Source organism: Chinchilla lanigera, unplaced genomic scaffold (genome assembly GCF_000276665.1).
Source record: "Chinchilla lanigera isolate Chin_1 unplaced genomic scaffold, ChiLan1.0 scaffold00002, whole genome shotgun sequence".
Lineage (NCBI taxonomy): Eukaryota > Metazoa > Chordata > Mammalia > Rodentia > Chinchillidae > Chinchilla > Chinchilla lanigera.
Window position 1 is genome coordinate 31528605 of NW_004955403.1, and position 18987 is coordinate 31547591.

An 18987-nucleotide genomic window follows, 5' to 3' on the forward strand; every position below is an offset into this window, starting at 1 on the left:
AGTAATGTGATTAGAGTTTTAATCACTTTAAAAGTCCCATGTCCAGTAAATTGACCTAACAATGTCGGTCCTGTTTCAGTTACTATGTCCCAACTAAGATTTCTTAAAACCAGTTTGGCTGTGACATGGTGAGGGACGTGAGAGAGAAGGGTACGTCTCTGGGTGGTGGCTGGGTACCTAGAGGGGAAATGGGAGAGAAAGAAAAGGGGATTGTTGTGCAAGGGATTGATCTTTTCGATGGAGGCTGTGCAAAGACATATGAAAAGAGGAAAGCTTGGAGAAGAGGCATGGCAGGTCAGTAGGAAATCTCCATGGTACAAGGATGGAGGTGCTCGGTGTCAATGACAACTACACCTGGCACATGGAGAATCAGTAGTCTGTGAATGAACCCTCAGCACCATTAGGAATATCTCAAACACAGCTGACGCTATGCCCTTACCAGCCCGTGGCACCCCTTTTTTAGGGCCCATCTAGTTTATTGCACATTTAAGACTTAGGGCTCAGCTACAACTGTCCTTGGGAATATGTTGCAGTGCTACAACTCATGACCAGGGCAGAATCAGAGGTAGGGAAAGGAAAGACAACCAGGGTAGGCTGGGTGTGGAGAGATGTAGGCGAGTGTCCTGGCAGCTGTGACTGCTAAGAATTAAAAGAAATAGTTTTTTGTTTTGTCTGAAAAACCACTAAATACAGGTGTTTGTTTGGCATTTATTTTGTTTTGTTTTTGTCTTGTTCAATTTCATGCTCTTAATCTTCCTCCTCTCTGGAAGATAATTCAATAGGGACAGTAGTAAGTTGGGGTTAGTTCTGTTTCGGAGCATTTTAGTCTTGTAGATTTAGAAGCTGTTTATCTAGATCTTTCAGATAAGAATCAAATTTCCTGGCATATGGATCACCTTGTTGAATGCCAAACTTGAACAATTCATGTTACACAGGAATTCACCGAACGTATTAGGGGTCACTTTGATTCGCAAAGTTAGTTTCCTTTCTTTTCTTCTTTCATTTTTTTTCTTTCTTTTCTTTTTCTTTCTTACTTTTTTTTTGTAGGCTCCTGGGCAGATCGATCACCACTACATGAAGCCGCAAGTCAAGGCCGTCTTCTTGCACTAAGAACATTATTATCACAGGTAAAATATTACATGTAGCTTAATATATATTCCCTCTTATGAACGTAAAGCATTGTTAAAGCAAATCAATTAAAAAATAGTAATATTGCTTAAGTTTGACTGCTGCCTTTTCATTTCAACTCACACAACGCAAGTCAATAATTTCTGATTCATCTTTGAAAATCCTTTGTAAATACTTTAGTATAAGTCTATATCTAAGTAGTTCAGATTTCTCACAGTGTATTTATTCCTTGCTACAGATCTTTACTCATTTGCTAATGTAATTTTGAATTATTTATTCAATTGTAAACATGCTTAACTCTTTATAATTGCCCAGCTACTTGCAGACTTAGTCAAATAATACCCAAAAAAGGGTGATCAGATCAGATGCCAACACAATCTATTTTACATTGTGATGATCTGCAATAAACAGTACTATGAGGAATTACCTTTGAAGGTGATAGAACTCTCGTTTTTATACCGCCTGCTCATCAGACTCAGCAGAGCAAAACTGAAAAACAAATTCCTTGCTGAGACAAAGATAGTCTAACTTGGGCCCTGGGCGTTTAATTTTTAAGCTTCCAATTTGATTTAAATTCACCCATGGTTCTGAATGTCACTTCACCAGTATCAAGGAGAAAGAAGTTTTCTCAAATGGCTATGAGAAAAACTTGAGTGTCTTGATTTAAACAGTCCTGCCTAGGTCTCAGGAGACCGGATCCTCGGTTGGCACTTGAAGTGACCCACAGGCTCTTTGAGCTGTATTTTCTCCTTTTTAAAATGAGAAGAGATATTCCCCCAGAGCTGTTCAGGTCTGTGACAATCATGTGACTGTTTTGTTTTTCTCATCATTTGATGATGAAGGGGAAGGAACCTATAAAAAGGTCAGTAATTTCAAAGAGTAATCCCCAGGAGAGCTCTCTGAGAGGAGAGCAGTCCTCCGGTATATCTCAGCACGTATCTCCTACCCTTGGACGCTGCCAGGAAGAGTGAGAACTGCCCAAGAGCCCAGTGGGAAAGGGAACCTCCACTCCTCACAGGCTGCTGTTATCTCGTCATCTGCTCTGCAGCAGGCTGGGGTAGCTTCCAAATCTGCCTGCTGGCCAGCAGCCTGAAGTCTCTGCAGGGATAAGCAAAGGATCTTAAAAATTTCCACTCAGTAGTGGCGAAGATTTGGTGTGATTATTTTAGTGCAATTGTTTTATGATTCTTCATATCCATTCTGGTATTAGAGATTATTGTAATTTGCAATGTGTTAGGAGGGATTTGGCTTGAAGTTCTTCCTATTATAATAGGGTTTAGTATGATTGTTATTAGAAAATGAATTACTAATGATATTGAGAAGGTAAAGAATCTCACACATTTTAGTTTGATATTGTGAGTTTAATTGGGATATAATGAAAAGATTTTTACTTAGTTTTGATTCAATAACGAAATAAAACCTAAGATTTTCTATGCGCTGGGCACTGTAATAATAGCAATGTTTCATGACTTATCTCATGTAACTCTCATGATAATCCTGACATTTACAGGTTAAGGAACATGTCCAAATTGCAATGGTTATTGCATAATGGATCCACAGCTTTAAACCCAAGTCTGGTTCTATAGTCAGAGTTCTTAACCCTATCATATAATTTAATCACATCTATTTAGTGACAGAAATTTACAAAACAGTTTACTAAAGTTTATTTTTTTCTCCATTTTGTACCGACTTATAATTATATATTTTCAATCAAAGCAAGTGATTTAAGCTATAAACAATGTTTAGTTCTACAAGCAACAACAAAATAAAGACACCTCACACAAAAAATTAAGAAAGCAAAATTTAAAGAGCATGCCAGAACCTATGGAACAAAATACTTAAGACTTTATTAGACTGAGGCAGGAGTATGCTACAAAAGTGGGGCTAAGGAGTTTTTGTTATTATTGTTTTAACTGTACACATTTATGATCAACAGTGTGAAAATTTCAATACATATATACAGTGCATAATAGTCAATCAAGGTAATTAGAATTTGCATCTCCTTAAGCTTTTCAGAATAATTTCTGATTTCATTAATAGCTGTACATATTTAGGGATTACAATATGGTATTTCAATACATGTATAAACTATGTCCTGATCAAATCATGCTAATTAATATTTCTATCATTTTATCATTACTTTTGCTTGGAGCCTTCCAGGGGAAAAAAAATCAGCACATCAAATAAATACCTTCACTCCCATGTTTATTGTAGTACTGCTCACAATAGTTAAGACATGGAATGAACCTAGATGGCCATGAAGAGGCAAATGGATAAAAAATTATATGTATAAATATTGAACTCCCATAAAAAAGAGTGACAACTTGTGCTTTGAAGTAAAATGCGTAGAACTGGAGGACATAATTAATAAATCAATCAAAGTAGGACAAATACCACATGTACAAAAAGCTTTAACAATCCATCTGAGTGTAGAATAGTAAATACTAGAGTCTGTGGAGGGTGGGGGAAAGACAGACAAGAGGATTGTTGGACAAGAGAGACCAAAATGCAATTAGATAGAAGTAATAAATCCTAGTGAATTTAATTTACAAAAACCTATAATATGTATTAAGAATTACCAGAAATGAAGAGATTGGAAACTTCAGCAACAGATGGACTCTGACATTTGAGCTGGCCAATCCTGCTAAACTGGAAACTGGTTTGCCCGAGATTCTTTAATCTTTAAAATATATCATTTTCTGACTATCATACTTATGAAGATGATGTATGTAACATTTTGCTCACCTTTCCAATTTATGTCATGTGTAGGGCTATAATGTAAATGCAGTAACCATAGACCACGTCACCCCATTGCACGAAGCTTGCCTGGGAGGTCACCTGGCGTGTGCCAAAACTCTTCTGGAAGCTGGAGCCAGTGTAAGCACCTTTCTACATTAACAATTTCATAACTAATAACTGAGAGACTCAAGCAGAGTTTTCTTCTTCTTTTCCTCAGTAGCTTTCAAAAAGATGTAAGGGTAAAAATAAAGCCGTTGAATCACCTCAGCCTTCTTATTTTCCAACAATCATATAAATATGTAACACGCTCTTAAAAGTATTTCCAACCACGGTATGAATGGGAAGCATGCTGCATAATAATGCAGAATATTCTTTAAGTTATTTTCTGCTTTCATGGGTCTAGCAATAGATGAACATCTCTAGGCCTCTAATGTTTCCTAAGTTTTTGATGATTTTCCTTAAGTTCTTTCTCAGAAACAGAATGACCAATTTTATCAGTTTAAGTAATCAGAAGTACAGTGAATTCATCACAATTTTCATCACTATTCTATTTTTCTTACTGAAACTTAATGATTGAATTAGCTTTCATTTGACATTGAATATGTCTTTTCCATAAGTTCCATCAGTTGTACGCCTATTTCTATGAGTTACTTGAAGCAGCACAGCTGTCTTCTGCAGTTTTAAATCTTTTCTTATGAATGGGTATCAACTAAGTAGACTCTGTCTTATTTGCTGCACTTGTCTTTCCAACTAGTTCAGCTGGCAGAGAGCATGACATTTGAAATTTCAAAACTGTGTGAACTTCAAATCGTGTGTGAATTATGAATCTTATTCCTAGCTTTTGGGTTTGGTATAGGTAAATGCAATCACAATAGATGGCGTGACCCCATTATTCAATGCATGCTCACAAGGCAGTGCAAGCTGTACAGAACTTCTTCTGGAGTATGGTGCCAAAGCGCAGCTGGAGTCCTGTCTCCCGTCTCCCATGCACGAGGCTGCTAGTAAAGGTAACTCAGTTTTAGGAGTAAATGATAAGGGTGTGTGTGTGTGTGTGTGTGTGTGTGTGTGTGTGTAGGGGATTCTTTTAAAATGCTTCGTTTCATTTCTGTTGCACTAAATTACACTTGGGGGAAGCATAGTTTGCGATGTGGGGTGGATAGGCATGAGTGAAAGGAAGCTCATTGCTACTTTGTGTTGGCAGGTCATCACGAATGTCTTGACATTCTCATATCCTGGGGTACAGATGTTGACCAAGATATACCTCACTTGGGAACACCTCTCTACGTCGCTTGTATGTCCCAGCAATTCCACTGCATCCAGATGCTTCTTTATGCTGGTACTTTCCTTTAAAACATTTTTTTTTCTGTCCATACACATGAGCAATTACTTCCCTAGCTCAGCTTCTTTTAACAGTGTATCTTACTGCTTTACAAATGTTTTCTTTATAAACATTCTCTTATAAGTATATAACCAATAAAAGGACTTCATTATTGATAACACTTAAAGCTCACAGATGAATATATAATCTTAATATTTTATATACACAGCATTGCAGACATTTGGGTATATAAATGGAGTCTGAAAGCCCTGCTTATAAAATGCCATTAAGGTTGAATACAATGTTGCTAAATATACCTGTATTTATATATATGTATTTGGATTTGAGCAAATCCATAGGAGAAATTTTAGGGATAGAAACTTCTTGGATAGTTTCATTTTCTAACAACTATAAAAACATGTACACTTTCCCAGATTTTGTACATTCTGTCTTGTTCACGTGAAATAACTTAATATCCTTTTTAATTCTCATGAAATAACCTAATTCCTCAAAGTTCAACACCAGGCCCCTGAGAAACATTCGTGATCTATTGAGTGCATAAGGGTCTCTCCCACCATGCACCCAGGAGCTCTTTTAAGATATGGATCAAGCTTCCCTGTCCTATCATTTTATTTCTTTTCAATGCCTCCCTCATATGTGGCACAGATGGGTAGAATATACATAAATGAGCAAATGGTTTTCTACTTATTATTTATGACAGTCATTTGCTTCTTAATATATTCAGATCTGTATTTTTAGTAATCCCATTTACTATGCATTACTCACATTATCTCAGCTAAGTTATCAATTTCTAGCAAGCAGGATCTGCATTTATTATTTCATTCTCATTACAGCTGGAGCCTGAAACATGAGTTCTGTTAATAATTGTTGGCAGAGTGTGACTTTCTAGCCATGTTCTCCCATAAATTTGGTATAACAAATAGGGTTTATATTTTATCTTTACTTTGCTAGGAATTTAATTTTTCCACCACATATTTTATATTGAGTTTTTAAAAATATTGAAAAATTGCTGTTAGTAATTGTTATTTTTAGGCCTTAGTCACTCATAAAATTGATATAACTCACAGTGTTTATGATTCCTCTATGGAAATTTTGCTATGAAATATAATTGCTTCACTGAACATTTTGCATTTGCTTTCAAAAATTGAAAAGGATTGTGTTTATTGAAATTTGTAAGAAGTAGGAGGCCAATAAAGGAACTCGTAAAATATACTGCTTCTTATAGATTATCATTAATTGTACAAACAGAATCAGAAAACAAAGTTGAAAAGAACGTTCACATTTTATTGATAGGGATTCCTTGGTGTTGTAACTCTTTATGTACTGGAAAGTGAGATTATTATTTTACAGTGTTGAACTGCATTTATTTATTGCACATGGATGACCACCATCTGTCAGGCCATACACTAAAATAAAATAACTGTGCATTAGATAATTTCTGATGTAGGGTTGTATTTTTTAATGTAAGTATTTTTTCAAAAAGTTAATTTATATGCAGATATCATTGATGTATTTCTCTATTTGAGAGGCTCCATGTCTGTTTTCCATTCATTGATTTAAACTATATGATTGAATAGGGGCAGGAAAAGCCACACATTTTACCTAAGTGACTCACATATCTAGTGTTGTGAGTTTCAAAAAACTAAAGAACTTTATTGCCTTTGAATACAAGAATAAAAGTAATAATCTCTTGATCATCTTAAGAACTTCCATGTTTGATGAAAATAGATATGCATGATCTTAATCATGCTCTGTTTATGTTAGTGCAATTAATTTTGGAATAATTTAAAACTTTATATATCTACTGTCATTACGAGATCTTTTAAGCATATAGAATATTTTATAGTAATATAGCAAATGTGTGTCCCTCCCCTCCAAATGTACAAGTTTAAATTTTTTTATATGTAATATGTTCCGGATGTGGTGGTGCACACCTAGTGAGCCAGAGAGGATAACCACAAGCTCGAGGTCAGCCAGGAATACATAGTTTGAGGTCAGCCTGAATTACTTAGTGAGGTCCTGTCTCAAAAAAAAACTTATATGTAATATGTACATAGAAGGGATATATGAAAAGTATTTATGTAATATATGTGTAAATAAATAACTCATTTTAGGTAGCAGTCTTCTTTGTAACCTTTCTCAGTTGCTTTTCTTCCCCCCTCCAAAGTAACTGATGCACCTAATAATTTTTGTTTGTATTTATTATTGCTGTGTATACACAGGTGCTGACGTACAGAAAGGCAAATATTGGGATACTCCATTACATGCTGCTGCCCAACAGTCCAGCCTAGAAACTGTAAACTTACTGCTAGAATTTGGAGCAGACATCAATGCAAAGAATACAGAGCTTTTGCGACCTATAGATGTAGCTATCTCTAATAGCGTCGTGGAAAGAGTTCTGCTTCAACATGAAGGTAAGAGGGATAGATGTGAACATTTGATAAACCACACAGACAAATTTGCCTAAAACAGATGAAATCAAAAAGCTTTCTGTTGGCAGGTAAATTAAGATAATGATAATCTGGAGTATTTTTGTGAGAGTAGAACATTTTATCTATGAAGAAAATATGATTATTTTAATTTTTTGCCACATCTAAGTTTTCTTATTCCTTTTGTTAATTACATTTATTTAGTTTGTTTTGCCAATGCATAATATGTCATTCTGGCATAGACTCTGGTCATTCATATTTGGAAAGATGTCCCATGTTGTAAAGGCATGCATCCTCTGTAACAGGTTGATGAAACATGATAGGGAAAATTTTCACCCTAAAGACTTCTGCTCTAAAACAGAATTTGTTAAACTTGGTTGAGAGACTATAATAAATTTCCTTCTGCTTAAAATTAGACCTAATTTGAGGGAAAATGTATAATTTTTAAATTTCCCCTTTTAGTACGTAATACTACTGAGGTTTTTGATTTATATCTCCTTTAAAAGAAAGAATTTGTTTTTGCAGCTTTGCATGCAACAGTGATTTCATAATCCTGAAGATGATAGTGTTTTTAATTAAATGAGATATATCTCAGTTATATGATCTCAAATAAAAGCAATATGAATACTTAAATAAATGTTCATAGTGTACTGGCCTTACTCTCTTAGCTTAGTAAAAATCATTGAATAACAGATTTCTTTAGTGTAACTTACTAATTATAAAGTTCATTTTGATTTTAATTAACAAATATATTCCTGTCTTCTTGTAGCCACCCCAAGCTCTCTTTGCCAACTTTGCCGACTCTGTATCCGAAATTGCATAGGAAGACCAAGATTGCATCTTATGTCCCAGCTCCAGCTACCAACATTACTTCAGAATTTCTTACAGTATCGATAAATAATGAAATAATTTTAAATTCTTTGAAAATTAAAAATTTCTATTTCATTTGCATAATCAGTATTTGTTATTGATATAGGGTAAAGTGAGTACAAAATCACAGGGAGAAGCAGTAAAATATCAATATTCATTTTAAGTGTACTAGTCAGTACTTTTGTTGTATGAATTTTTACTGTTTTAGGATTATAATATGTTTAAAATGTCTATACCTTATTGTCCTCCTATTGTTGAGATTGTCCGTTTTATATATATTTTTCAAAGTAGGAAAGAAAAACACGAACTCTTACTAAAATTTTAATTTAATTATAATTTCACTCTGTTTGTATTTTAAAGGTTCTGTGTTCTCCAGAGAGTGGATTAACTTGAGATTTGGCTACTGTGTTTATCTCTGTCTTTAATATTGATGCAACATATGAATGCAGTTTAGAAAATATGCAGTTTGAAATAAAGCTGATTCTCATTCAGTAAATCTCCTGTGGTGAATGTGCACTTGTCCTTATAATGGTCAGTTCATGAGGAAAATACAAATTGCTCTCCTCCGTGCAAAGAGCTCAGTCTTTTCTGTCCAGTAAATAGGTCTCTTATAATAACTAGTGGGCTGACAGCTTGCACTGCCATTTCACGCTAAGATATTTAGAACATTCTCCACCTGCTAAGGCTATTTTAAGACCTCCTCAAGAGCAGCTTCTTAAAATCTCTCTTCAGTGTTTCCATACAGTACCACAGCCTTCTCCCAGTTCAGAAATTACCAGCAATTAGTGGTACCTGGACTGGAGAAAACGTTGAGCTGTAGCTTACTTGGTCAACAAAAAGCTGTAGCTTATTTGGTCAGTGATATATTGTATATCCCTCCGGACAAGTCTACTTTACAGAACAGCTCAGTCTAAAACATTTGTAATATTGAGAATAATGAGCATCAAAATGAGTTTTACTATAGAATAACCTCATTAAAACAATTCAATTTAAAAAAAATAATTAGATACTAGAGCTACTTTTTGGTAGAATATGCTTCTACTATTGTTTTCCCTGAATTAGCACTAAAGCCTTAGCTTGAAAGAGTAGCACAGCACATTCTTCTTTGTTAGTTTTGTATAATAAGAGAGGTAGACATCAAATGCTAAGGTCAGTATGGTTGTCTTATCAAAGAAACACTGTAATTTAAATGTATCACGCCTTTGTTAGAGTGAGATTATCATTTCTTGGAATGAAACACTTTTTATTCTAAATAGTATTTTATTTTAGAATGGAAGGTGATGGAGAATATGATTCAGTTGCATGAGTATTTTAAAATCACTCATGAACATGAGAATAGAGTAACATGGAGCAAAAAATATATGGAGTACTTAAGAGGTCCTCTAATCCAAAATGTGTCCCCCACACACCTACACTGTATCATGTGCATTGCATACTTATATGTTAACACCCAAGGCCAAAGTTTCACAAAGGCAAAGAGCAAGAGAATCTACTATTTGACATAATATTGGAAAATACAGTGAAATAATTACTGTAGACAGGCAATATAGAAATATATATTGTATTTCGGCAAAGAATGTGTTTAGTGTCTATAATTTTTACAACCACAATGCAGACTTGATGTTCTTGAGAAATTAAATAGAAACATAGGCCTCTTAAGTTTCAGAGTAGCTACTGTTACATAATGGCACCGAACTCTAATGGCTGTTATTCATCTGCAAAAATAACTTAAAATTTTTTCCCTTTCATGAATAATCTCATCTTTTTTTCTGTTTTGGCAGTCCCAAGGATTGACTCCAAGGCCTTTGCCCTGAGCAACATCCTCATTGCTTTTTCCCTTTCTATTTTGTTTTGAGATAAGGTCTCTAAGTTGCTAAGTTGTTCAGGTGAGGCTCAAACTTCTATTTCTCCTGCTTTACCTTCCTGGAGAGCGTGGACGACTGTGCCCAGATTTTTACTCTAATTCGTTTTTTTTTTTGGGTTACTTATTACTTAGCTTATTTTAGGGATTTCCTTCTTTCTCAGAAACCTAGATAAACATTTCAGACTTTCAATACTGATGAAAAATTTGCTCATAAAATTGTTAGCTATGCATCTGCTCTATGACTATAAACAAGTCATGTTTTTTTCTCCGGTACCAGGAACCGAACTCACGACCTTGCGCTTGCCAGGCAGGCGCTTTGCCGCTGAGCTAAATCCCCAGCCCCTATAAACAAGTCATGAAATCTCCATTGGTCTGTTTTTTTCATTTTTTTAAATGATCAGTTTCTTCCCACTTGAAATCTACATTCAAATTCAGTGATCTTGACTTTTGAACTCTGCTCAGCATAATGACCCAAGAGAGGAGTTTTCATAATGGAGAAAGGGGATGCTCCCGGAGATACAAATGGCATGAATATATCAAAGAAAATACTGGCTGAAATATATTCTAAATTGAGTTAATTCACTCTGCATCATATGAGCAATACTGATTAAGTCCATTTCCCCAAAATTTGAGATATTAGCAGTTTTGAGTCAGAACACAAACAGTGTATGCTAGTGAATCAACAAACAATGAAGCTTTCTAGGGTTCAAAAGGAAACGTACTTGATTTTTAATGGGTGCATGACTTGATACCAACCAAGAAAGTCCCTTGGCTGGACATGGTGGTGCAAACCTGTAATCACAGCAGTCTGAGAGGCTGAGGCAGGTGGTTCAAACCCAGCCTATATAACTTAGCAACTTGTGAGACCTTACCTCAAAAGAATAAAAACAAAATAAAACAGGCTGAGGATATAGTGCTAAGGCTTTAGCCTCACTCCTCTATACTGAAAACTTAAAGGGGGAAAGCAAGGAGATCCCTTCTTGATTGAGAGCAGAAGTCACCAGTGAGTTCAATGTGGACAGGTCCCATCATGGACTGTTGTGTGGGCCCTGCAAAATTGTCCCATGTGAGGTGTTTGGGGACAGAAAATATGGCATTTGAGGAAAGAGGAGTAGCATTCCTTCCCTGCACGAGTGGTTGAGGACTGCGTGGCAGGACAGGCCTTTACATTTCCTTTTCCAAGGTGTGAATCTCAACCAGATCAAAGGAACAAAAGCATGGAGAACGCATTGCTTCCCATTCTTCCATTACCCACGTACAGGATGGAGTTAGCACTTTATTCCCCGCTTTTAAAAAGAAGTATTTAGGTTTTATGGTGCAAGTGGAGGATAGTATGGACAGGGAGGGAAACGGGGAGTGCATCTCTTTGGGCCTTGTTCTTGTGATCAGGGGGCTTCTTACAGTTTAATCCCTCCTCAGAAAGGCAACAGCTAGCATTTTGAACATGACTCGTCACTTTGGACTTCTCACTTCAGTTGTTTATTAAGAGAGTTTTGAAAATGAAAGTGGAGACTTCACCAGTTCCATCTGCAGTAAGGAGTTAATCTTGTAACTAACTGTCCCTGGGCCCCTTTCCCTTGCATTTTCATCAGAAGGAGAAGCTTGAAGGTAAACATTATGGTTTCCTGAAAAGCATCAGATGGACAGAGGGCGCCCTTTCCCCAAAGGCAGCTTGGAACTGCGCATTAGGTTTGCAAGGTGGGTAGGAAGGTGTCCTTCCCCCATTCCCCTCGTGCTCAGCCATGTGGCGGGGAGCGCCACTCCTACAGCACTCCCAGGCTCGCGTACCCACCTCCCATCCTCCCCACTGAAGTGGCATCACTCCCTCTTCTCCAGGACAAAATAAAGGAAGGGAGAGCCAAACAGAACTGGGTAAATTGGAAGGAGAACTAAGCAAGCAAAGTCCTTTTCCTTCCTTTCGGAATTGAGTTACCCACAGAGAGAAAACTCCCAGCTCTGCTTCTCTAAATCCTCTTTACAGAGGTTGATCCTAACGCCTAAGTCTCCCACACCTGTGAGTGGAGGTGCTTCATTCTAATGCTGGGGTGCAGATTAGGAAGTGCCTCACCCACAGACATCAGTCATATCTCATACAACAATTTCATCAATGATATATTTGCATTTGTTCCAACTGCCTCAACCCTTTGTCTTCCGTCAGAACTGTTTCAGAATTTAAGAGGAGCAAGAGAACTGTAATCTTCTTAATAGTTCAATGGAGTAACTTCCTTCTAAGACCCATTCATCATAGGCAGGAGGTTTTTTTTTTTAATTAACTGCTTTATCTTGCTGCAAAAATGTTTAGTTAACACTAGGATGTAAACTAGTCACAAGGACTGCAAAGACAAGTGCACAGCTATAACCTTTTGTTTCTTATCTTAGTACTCACTGGTCATAAATACACATGCTGACATTCGCCTCTTTTCATCCTTCAAGGTTAGATCAGTTTGCAGAGCAAAGTTCTGACACTACCACTGCCAAGACTTCTCTTCTCTCTTCAGTCCCCTGGGCTGTGAAGCTCTTTCAATGCCATGCTTTTCAGAAAACCACAGTATTTACCCTCAGCACCATTCTTAGCTCAGAATCTATGCTTTCCCTACACTAGTACATTTCTACAAGTTTGAGTTAATCCAGAAGACGACCTCTCAACCTGAATATTGTGAATATCTGGGACTGGATAATTTTGGTGAGGGCCTGTCCTGTGCATTGTAGGACATGGAAAATTATTCATGCCTCTACCTGAGAGATGCCAGGACACTGTCTTCCAATGTTGGGACAAATAAAATGTCTCCAAAAAATTCATTGCCAAATGTCCCCTGAGGGGAAAATTGCACTGTCAAGAACCACTGATGTAGAATAACCCCTCAGTGACTTTATTAGAACAGACATAATTTCCCTGACATGTAACTATCTGAAGACATATTTGCAGTATGGGAGAGGTGTTACAGGGAATTTGCACTTACTGTGAAACAGCACAAGAGGAATAGCCGCATAATTGGTAATCAGTCCCAAGCATGGAGTCCCTTAAGGTGTGAGGCCCCGGTCCACAGCACTATTTGTTCGCCAGTGAAGCCATTCCTCATAGGCTCAGGCGCCGAGAAACTGGTCTGGCTGAGGATATCTCTAACAGTGTGAAAGGCAGGCAGCCTTGAAATTCTCATTATTTCTTGCTTGTTCAACATCTTTTCCCCTAACTTCTATGCTAGTAAAGGACACATTGATTCTTAGGGACAGCACAATTCAAACATAAAAGGAAGAAAAAATATTTCCCTAACCTCATCCTAATTTTTGAGATATCTGTCTCAAAGTGAAGTCAGGATTTCACATTGTTATGTTTCAAATTCTTATGCAGAACCTTGCCCGTTGTGTACCTAACGACACGTTGCTTTAGATAAGACATTCGTCCTTGGAAAACAGAGCTTAGTGTAATTCTCAGACAAATAACCTCAGCGTAGGGGATAGAAGGTAGTCATTTTATCATTTTATTATTTGGTTACATTCTGTTTAGAAAAAAAAGGTGGTATTTTAAAGTCTCAAAGTCTCTTTTCTTTCACTGTATATAAATAAGAAAACTTACAGGATCTCACACACACACACATGCACACACACACACACACACACATTATTCCTGTTGGAAATACTAAGGGTTCTGTTGCAAACCTACATACTTGGAGGAACCACAGGTTTGCTATTGGCACCTTAAAATTCTAAATTTTACACCATTATTCCTACATTCTTATTTTGCTCTGTACTCTGCAAATTGTCAGTCTTACTCTGTCGTGCAACTGTTCATAAGCCAGTCTTCTCTTTGACTACATCAGACAGGAATTCCTCAGATAGTTCCTTCCATCTAGCCTGGAACTTAGCAGAACAAGGGGAAAAACCACACTCACAATGCAAAGCATAATAACTTTCTCCTTTAGGAGGATAGGTTCTCCTATTTTCTTGCATCCTTAACGGAAAAATTCCCTGCAAGAAACCAAATTATATTTGTGTAAGAGGGGTGTGGTGGATTAATTAATGGTTAACTTGCGAGGGGACCCCCCCCTCCCCCCCCGCGGAACCGAGTCAGCCTGGTTCTGGGCGTGCAAGAACCACCTGAGAATTGTCGCCGGAATGGCATAAGAGGAGAACAGAAGGGGAAGATCACCTGTTGCTAATTTTCCTGAAGAAGCTGCTTTTTGCTGTTTTTTTTCTTTGAAAGAGCTTTCGCTGCTGTCTTTCTTTGGGAGAGCTTTGATCCTTGTCTTCATCTGGGACATCATCTCCTGGCTTCAGTGCAGATCTCTCAGCCTTTGGCACAGATCCTTCACCCTTCCACACGGACTTTCTAGCTTCCACCACTGGTCCTTGGGCCTTGCAGGTGCAGACCCTTGATACGGACTTGTATGGGACACTGCCATGAGCTTCAGGTCCTTGACTGGATTCTTTATGTCTCCAGCACACAGACAGACATTTGCACTCTTCTACACCTGACTCTCGTAAGCATTGACTAATACAGGGGCAAAGGGGATGTGCAGTAGATTGTTTGCAAAATGTCCTGGAAGAATTCTTCTCATTCCTGTGCACATACATTTGCAGTGTGACTTTCCCTCTCCTCCTATCAGTAGGCTAAATCTATTTTCCTGTTTGATTTGTCCTACTTGATTCTGTGGGCAAGAAACATGGTAGAAATAATTATGCATTAATTTTGAGCCTAGAGCTCAAGAGACCTTGCAGCTTCTGCTTCCACGTGAAAGCCTGAGGTCACCATGTGCTGAGACCCGGGTTACACTTCTTAGAGATGAAAATACGTGGAGAGAACCACACAGTAACAGCCAGCACCAATAACCAAGTATGTGAGTGACGCCCTCTTGGATCATGAAGCTCTGGTCTAGCAGCCAGAAAACAGAAGCCACGTGAGTGACACAAAAACTAAGAGAGGAACTACCAGAGCCCAACCCGAGGACTATGCCTTATCACTGTGAGAAAACAAATATTTTTTCAGTCATTCAATACACTGAGTTTAGAATGGTTCTATTTTACAGCAATAGACAGCAATAAGAAATGGATATTTCATGCCAAAGGTGTGTATGTATTTCCATCTTATTTAATCTCCTCACAACTTGGTTCATGTTTTTTATTTTCCAAGGAATTGGGAAGGAGCCCTGCATCTTTAGGTGGGTACTTAAAGCCTGCTACTGGTGATGTTGAATGAAAGTAGGAGTGCTCTCCTCTCACTAGAAGGAAATGTTTTTAATTTATTTGATTTCTCCCAGTTATGTAAGGTCAAAGTTCTGAGTTAACAAACCAAGAGATAAAAATGGAAAAGTATGAAGAAATATAGTTATTGATAGAGAAAATCTCTGAGACCATTTCCCCTTTAATTGATGGAATTAGTTGAATTTTCCCAGTTGAGTCAATGGTTGAATTTTCATGGACAAGGCATATGAAATCTTTCCTCATCTCCAAATATGCTGCACATCCAAGCAGATCAGATCCCTTTCCACAAAGGGTTTCTAAGACAGCAGAGATGGCTAGCACTCTGCTGGCTAAATAGTCCTTGGGCTCCTCTGTTGGCCTAGGATTTTCACATAGCTAGCATGAGACTACAGTATATAATGGACTTGAGTGGAAGTGACGTGTTACTTGCAGGCTGTGAGCCAGTGTACGTCCTGCAGCTCCCTGTTTCCCGCAGCAATGCTGGAGGCCACATGGTCCAGTAGGGACACCTGCACAACCCTGGATCTATGTATGTGAAACCTGTCTCCCATTCCACTGACCCATGGTAAATAGGAAATGCCGGAAAGACAGAAATCCTTGCTGTGCTGTCACTGAGAATTCTGAGTTTGTGTGGTGTAGCTAGCATTAGTTGCCTTGATTAGTGCACTAATTTTTTATATCTCAATCTTTAGCAACCAGAGTACAAGATGAAGCAGCCTCACTTTTTCCGCCATCATTTTGTGTTTCTTAATTCAACCCCTATACAGCCTCACAGAGTAATTAGAAAGGTGTAAATTTAAGTCTCCATATGTATGGAAGGCGAAAGAGGGGAATTTTGTTCCTATTGGAATTTTCACTTGTAAGTGATGGTTATAGCTCACTGTGGATATTATCAGTTGTAACTGACTTATTAGCTGTAATGACAAGTCACCTAAATATAAAAGAGTAACTTACACTAAGAAGAGATGAACAACAAAGACTCATCACTTCAAAGTTAATCAAAATTTAAGTTTAACATGAAATCAACATAGTAAAGTAAATGATTAAATTACTAAATCATGTAATCATTTTAAGACTGATTGTAATATTGGATCATAAACTATTTGAATAGTAATATAGATAGTAGGTACATTCTTAAGCAGGCAATTCTGTCTGTTTAACTATAAACAACCATTCTAGTTCCTTTGTGTGATAATGAATTGTGAGTGGCACTATCCAGTAGTTTGGATGGAATAAAAAGGGAAAGAAGGAAGCCTACCCTTATGCTTTTTTCAGAGGCTTTCTGGTCTTTGCCATCCCCTTTGGACATTCCTCTCCTGTACAGCAGACCCGTCAGCTTTCCCACACAGACTCTCTCTGACCCTGCAGTGAGCTTCAGGTCTATGACTTTCAAGTGGAGCTGCCCACTCTCCAGTGCACAGGCAGGGGACCACTATCAGCCTGCTTTGTAAATTTTTCTTATATTATGTTGTATCTGGTCCTCTACTGAACCCTAGCTGATACAATGTGTTTATTTCTCCCATTCAACTTTAAAAGGTTGGAGATGGTAGAAGTGTTAAAAGCATCTTTTCCATAAATCCTGAACCAAAACATTTCAGTTAAGCCACCTCTGGGACAACTACGAAATACTACAGTTTTAGGTGCGATCCCCTACCGGTTAAATATAGATGAAGACAAAAGTACTTCAGTGCCACAACTAACATGGACACTGGAGATCAGAAAATGAAATGTATTTGGTAGTGCTTTTTACTAGACTTACTTGTAATGGGTCTCTCGTGTTTCTGTACATTTTGTGAGATGATAGTTTCCAGGAGATGTAATGCTGCTATGATCTGGAAAGTAGTTTTTGTTTTTACCTCTATAACATCTGCAGGGACCACAGCTTTTTAAATTTTATTTATGGGATCATCAGTACACATTCATGATCTCACCTGAGGCCAAATGAACTTTCCCGCTCTCTGTCCCAATATCAGCAGCGATATTTGAGCGTCTCAACATCTCACAGAACATCACGCTGGTATTATGCTGAGTTGATCTGGACAGAAAGAAGCAAGTTCCTTAGATGCCTTAGTAATATATAGGTGAGCTAATGGAGACAACCTTAGTCCAGGGATCATTCGGCATCCAGCCAGGAAGTCACTCCATCGATTCAAGACCAAGAACCTAATTTACAGATTACTTAAACAGATGTTACACTGAAAAGTTAAAATGAGACCATCAAAGTAACCCCAAAATAGACACTTTCAAGGGTAATTATCCACTTCACTGGGGATGTTGAAGTTATTAAAGTCTAGAACTTGGCCGAAATACCCTACAGACTCAGACCTCTGAGGGGAAGGGTACACCCAGCGGGTGCTGAGCCTCAGCAGCTCAGAGGAGTTGTCTCAGAGAAATTCTGGGTCTTGGATTTATGCGGAGGGCAAATATTCAGTGGTTACTAAAATCTCTGAGGGAGCATGATGAAACCTGTTAGTGGTGCTAAAAAAAAGTTGGAGACTAGAACCAGCCTTCAGTGCCAGGGGACGCTTTGTTGCTATGGTGACACGGGGATGAGCACCAAGCAAATAGGAAACAGCAAACCTCTCCTCTCTTCCTCTGGCCTGCTCATCTTTCTCTTTAGTCCCCGCTGTTAGCACCACTTACTAAAATCCTTAGCAAAGGAGAAATTGCATTGTGTAATTCCAGCTCCAGCATCTTAGACCACAGACGAGTGTATTCACATCAGAGATACAGTTACCTAACAGCACACTTATGGGAAAATGGTCTCCCTCTATAGCAGGACTTCAAACCTGAATTCCAATCTGTAGCCCTAACCTATCTTTCTGCTAGTGCTTAAACACTTTCTCTCATCCTAATAAGTTATTTGTTCTTTCCTGAAACTCATTTAAAAAAAATTATTACATCTCTACATCTTTGCTCACATTAGTCATTCTGTGTGGAATTATCCATGTCCCTCTTAAGTTCATCTTAGAAATAATTTTAGAAACATTTTATACTCAATAAGCACACTGTCCAGCATGTTACTCTAGGCTCTTTATGTATAGAACTCATTTATTTAATCCTCACAACAACCCTGTAAGGCTTATAATATTTATTTCCATATTTTACAAATATAGTTGAAGTCTTCCAAAGTCTATGTCCTAACCAATTTAAAATTCTGCCTTTTGAGATCAAATTCAAAGATCAACTCTTCTGAGAGGACTTCAAGGCATCTAGGCTTCCATATTATTTGTTTCACCCTTGTTCTAACCCATTTTTACCATGGTAAGATTTTTAGTGTAGCCTTTCACTGATAATTGTATCTGTGACTCTTGTTAAGATTCCAGTGTACAGCTGTCAGATAGAACTTCAGTAATGATGGAAAAGTGCAGTATCTGTGAGATCCAATAAGATAATCACTAGCCATGTGTGGCTATTCA

At 37.7% G+C, this 18987-nt stretch overlaps 1 protein-coding gene across 3 annotated transcripts in view; it reads left to right on the forward strand.

Annotated features, from left to right (window-relative positions):
* The window catches only part of Asb5 (ankyrin repeat and SOCS box containing 5), a 39263-nt gene extending 30262 nt beyond the window's left edge, over nt 1-9001 (forward strand). For all 3 annotated transcript variants that reach the window (XM_005373516.1, XM_005373517.2, XM_005373518.2), the window contains exons 2-7: nt 1048-1127; nt 3898-4005; nt 4724-4874; nt 5069-5203; nt 7429-7620; nt 8405-9001. In XM_005373516.1, the coding sequence (XP_005373573.1) occupies nt 1048-1127; nt 3898-4005; nt 4724-4874; nt 5069-5203; nt 7429-7620; nt 8405-8532 (794 nt within the window). In that variant the 3' untranslated portion in view covers nt 8533-9001. The remainder of the gene's footprint in view (nt 1-1047; nt 1128-3897; nt 4006-4723; nt 4875-5068; nt 5204-7428; nt 7621-8404) is intronic.
* The last annotated feature ends 9986 nt before the right edge of the window (nt 9002-18987 follow it).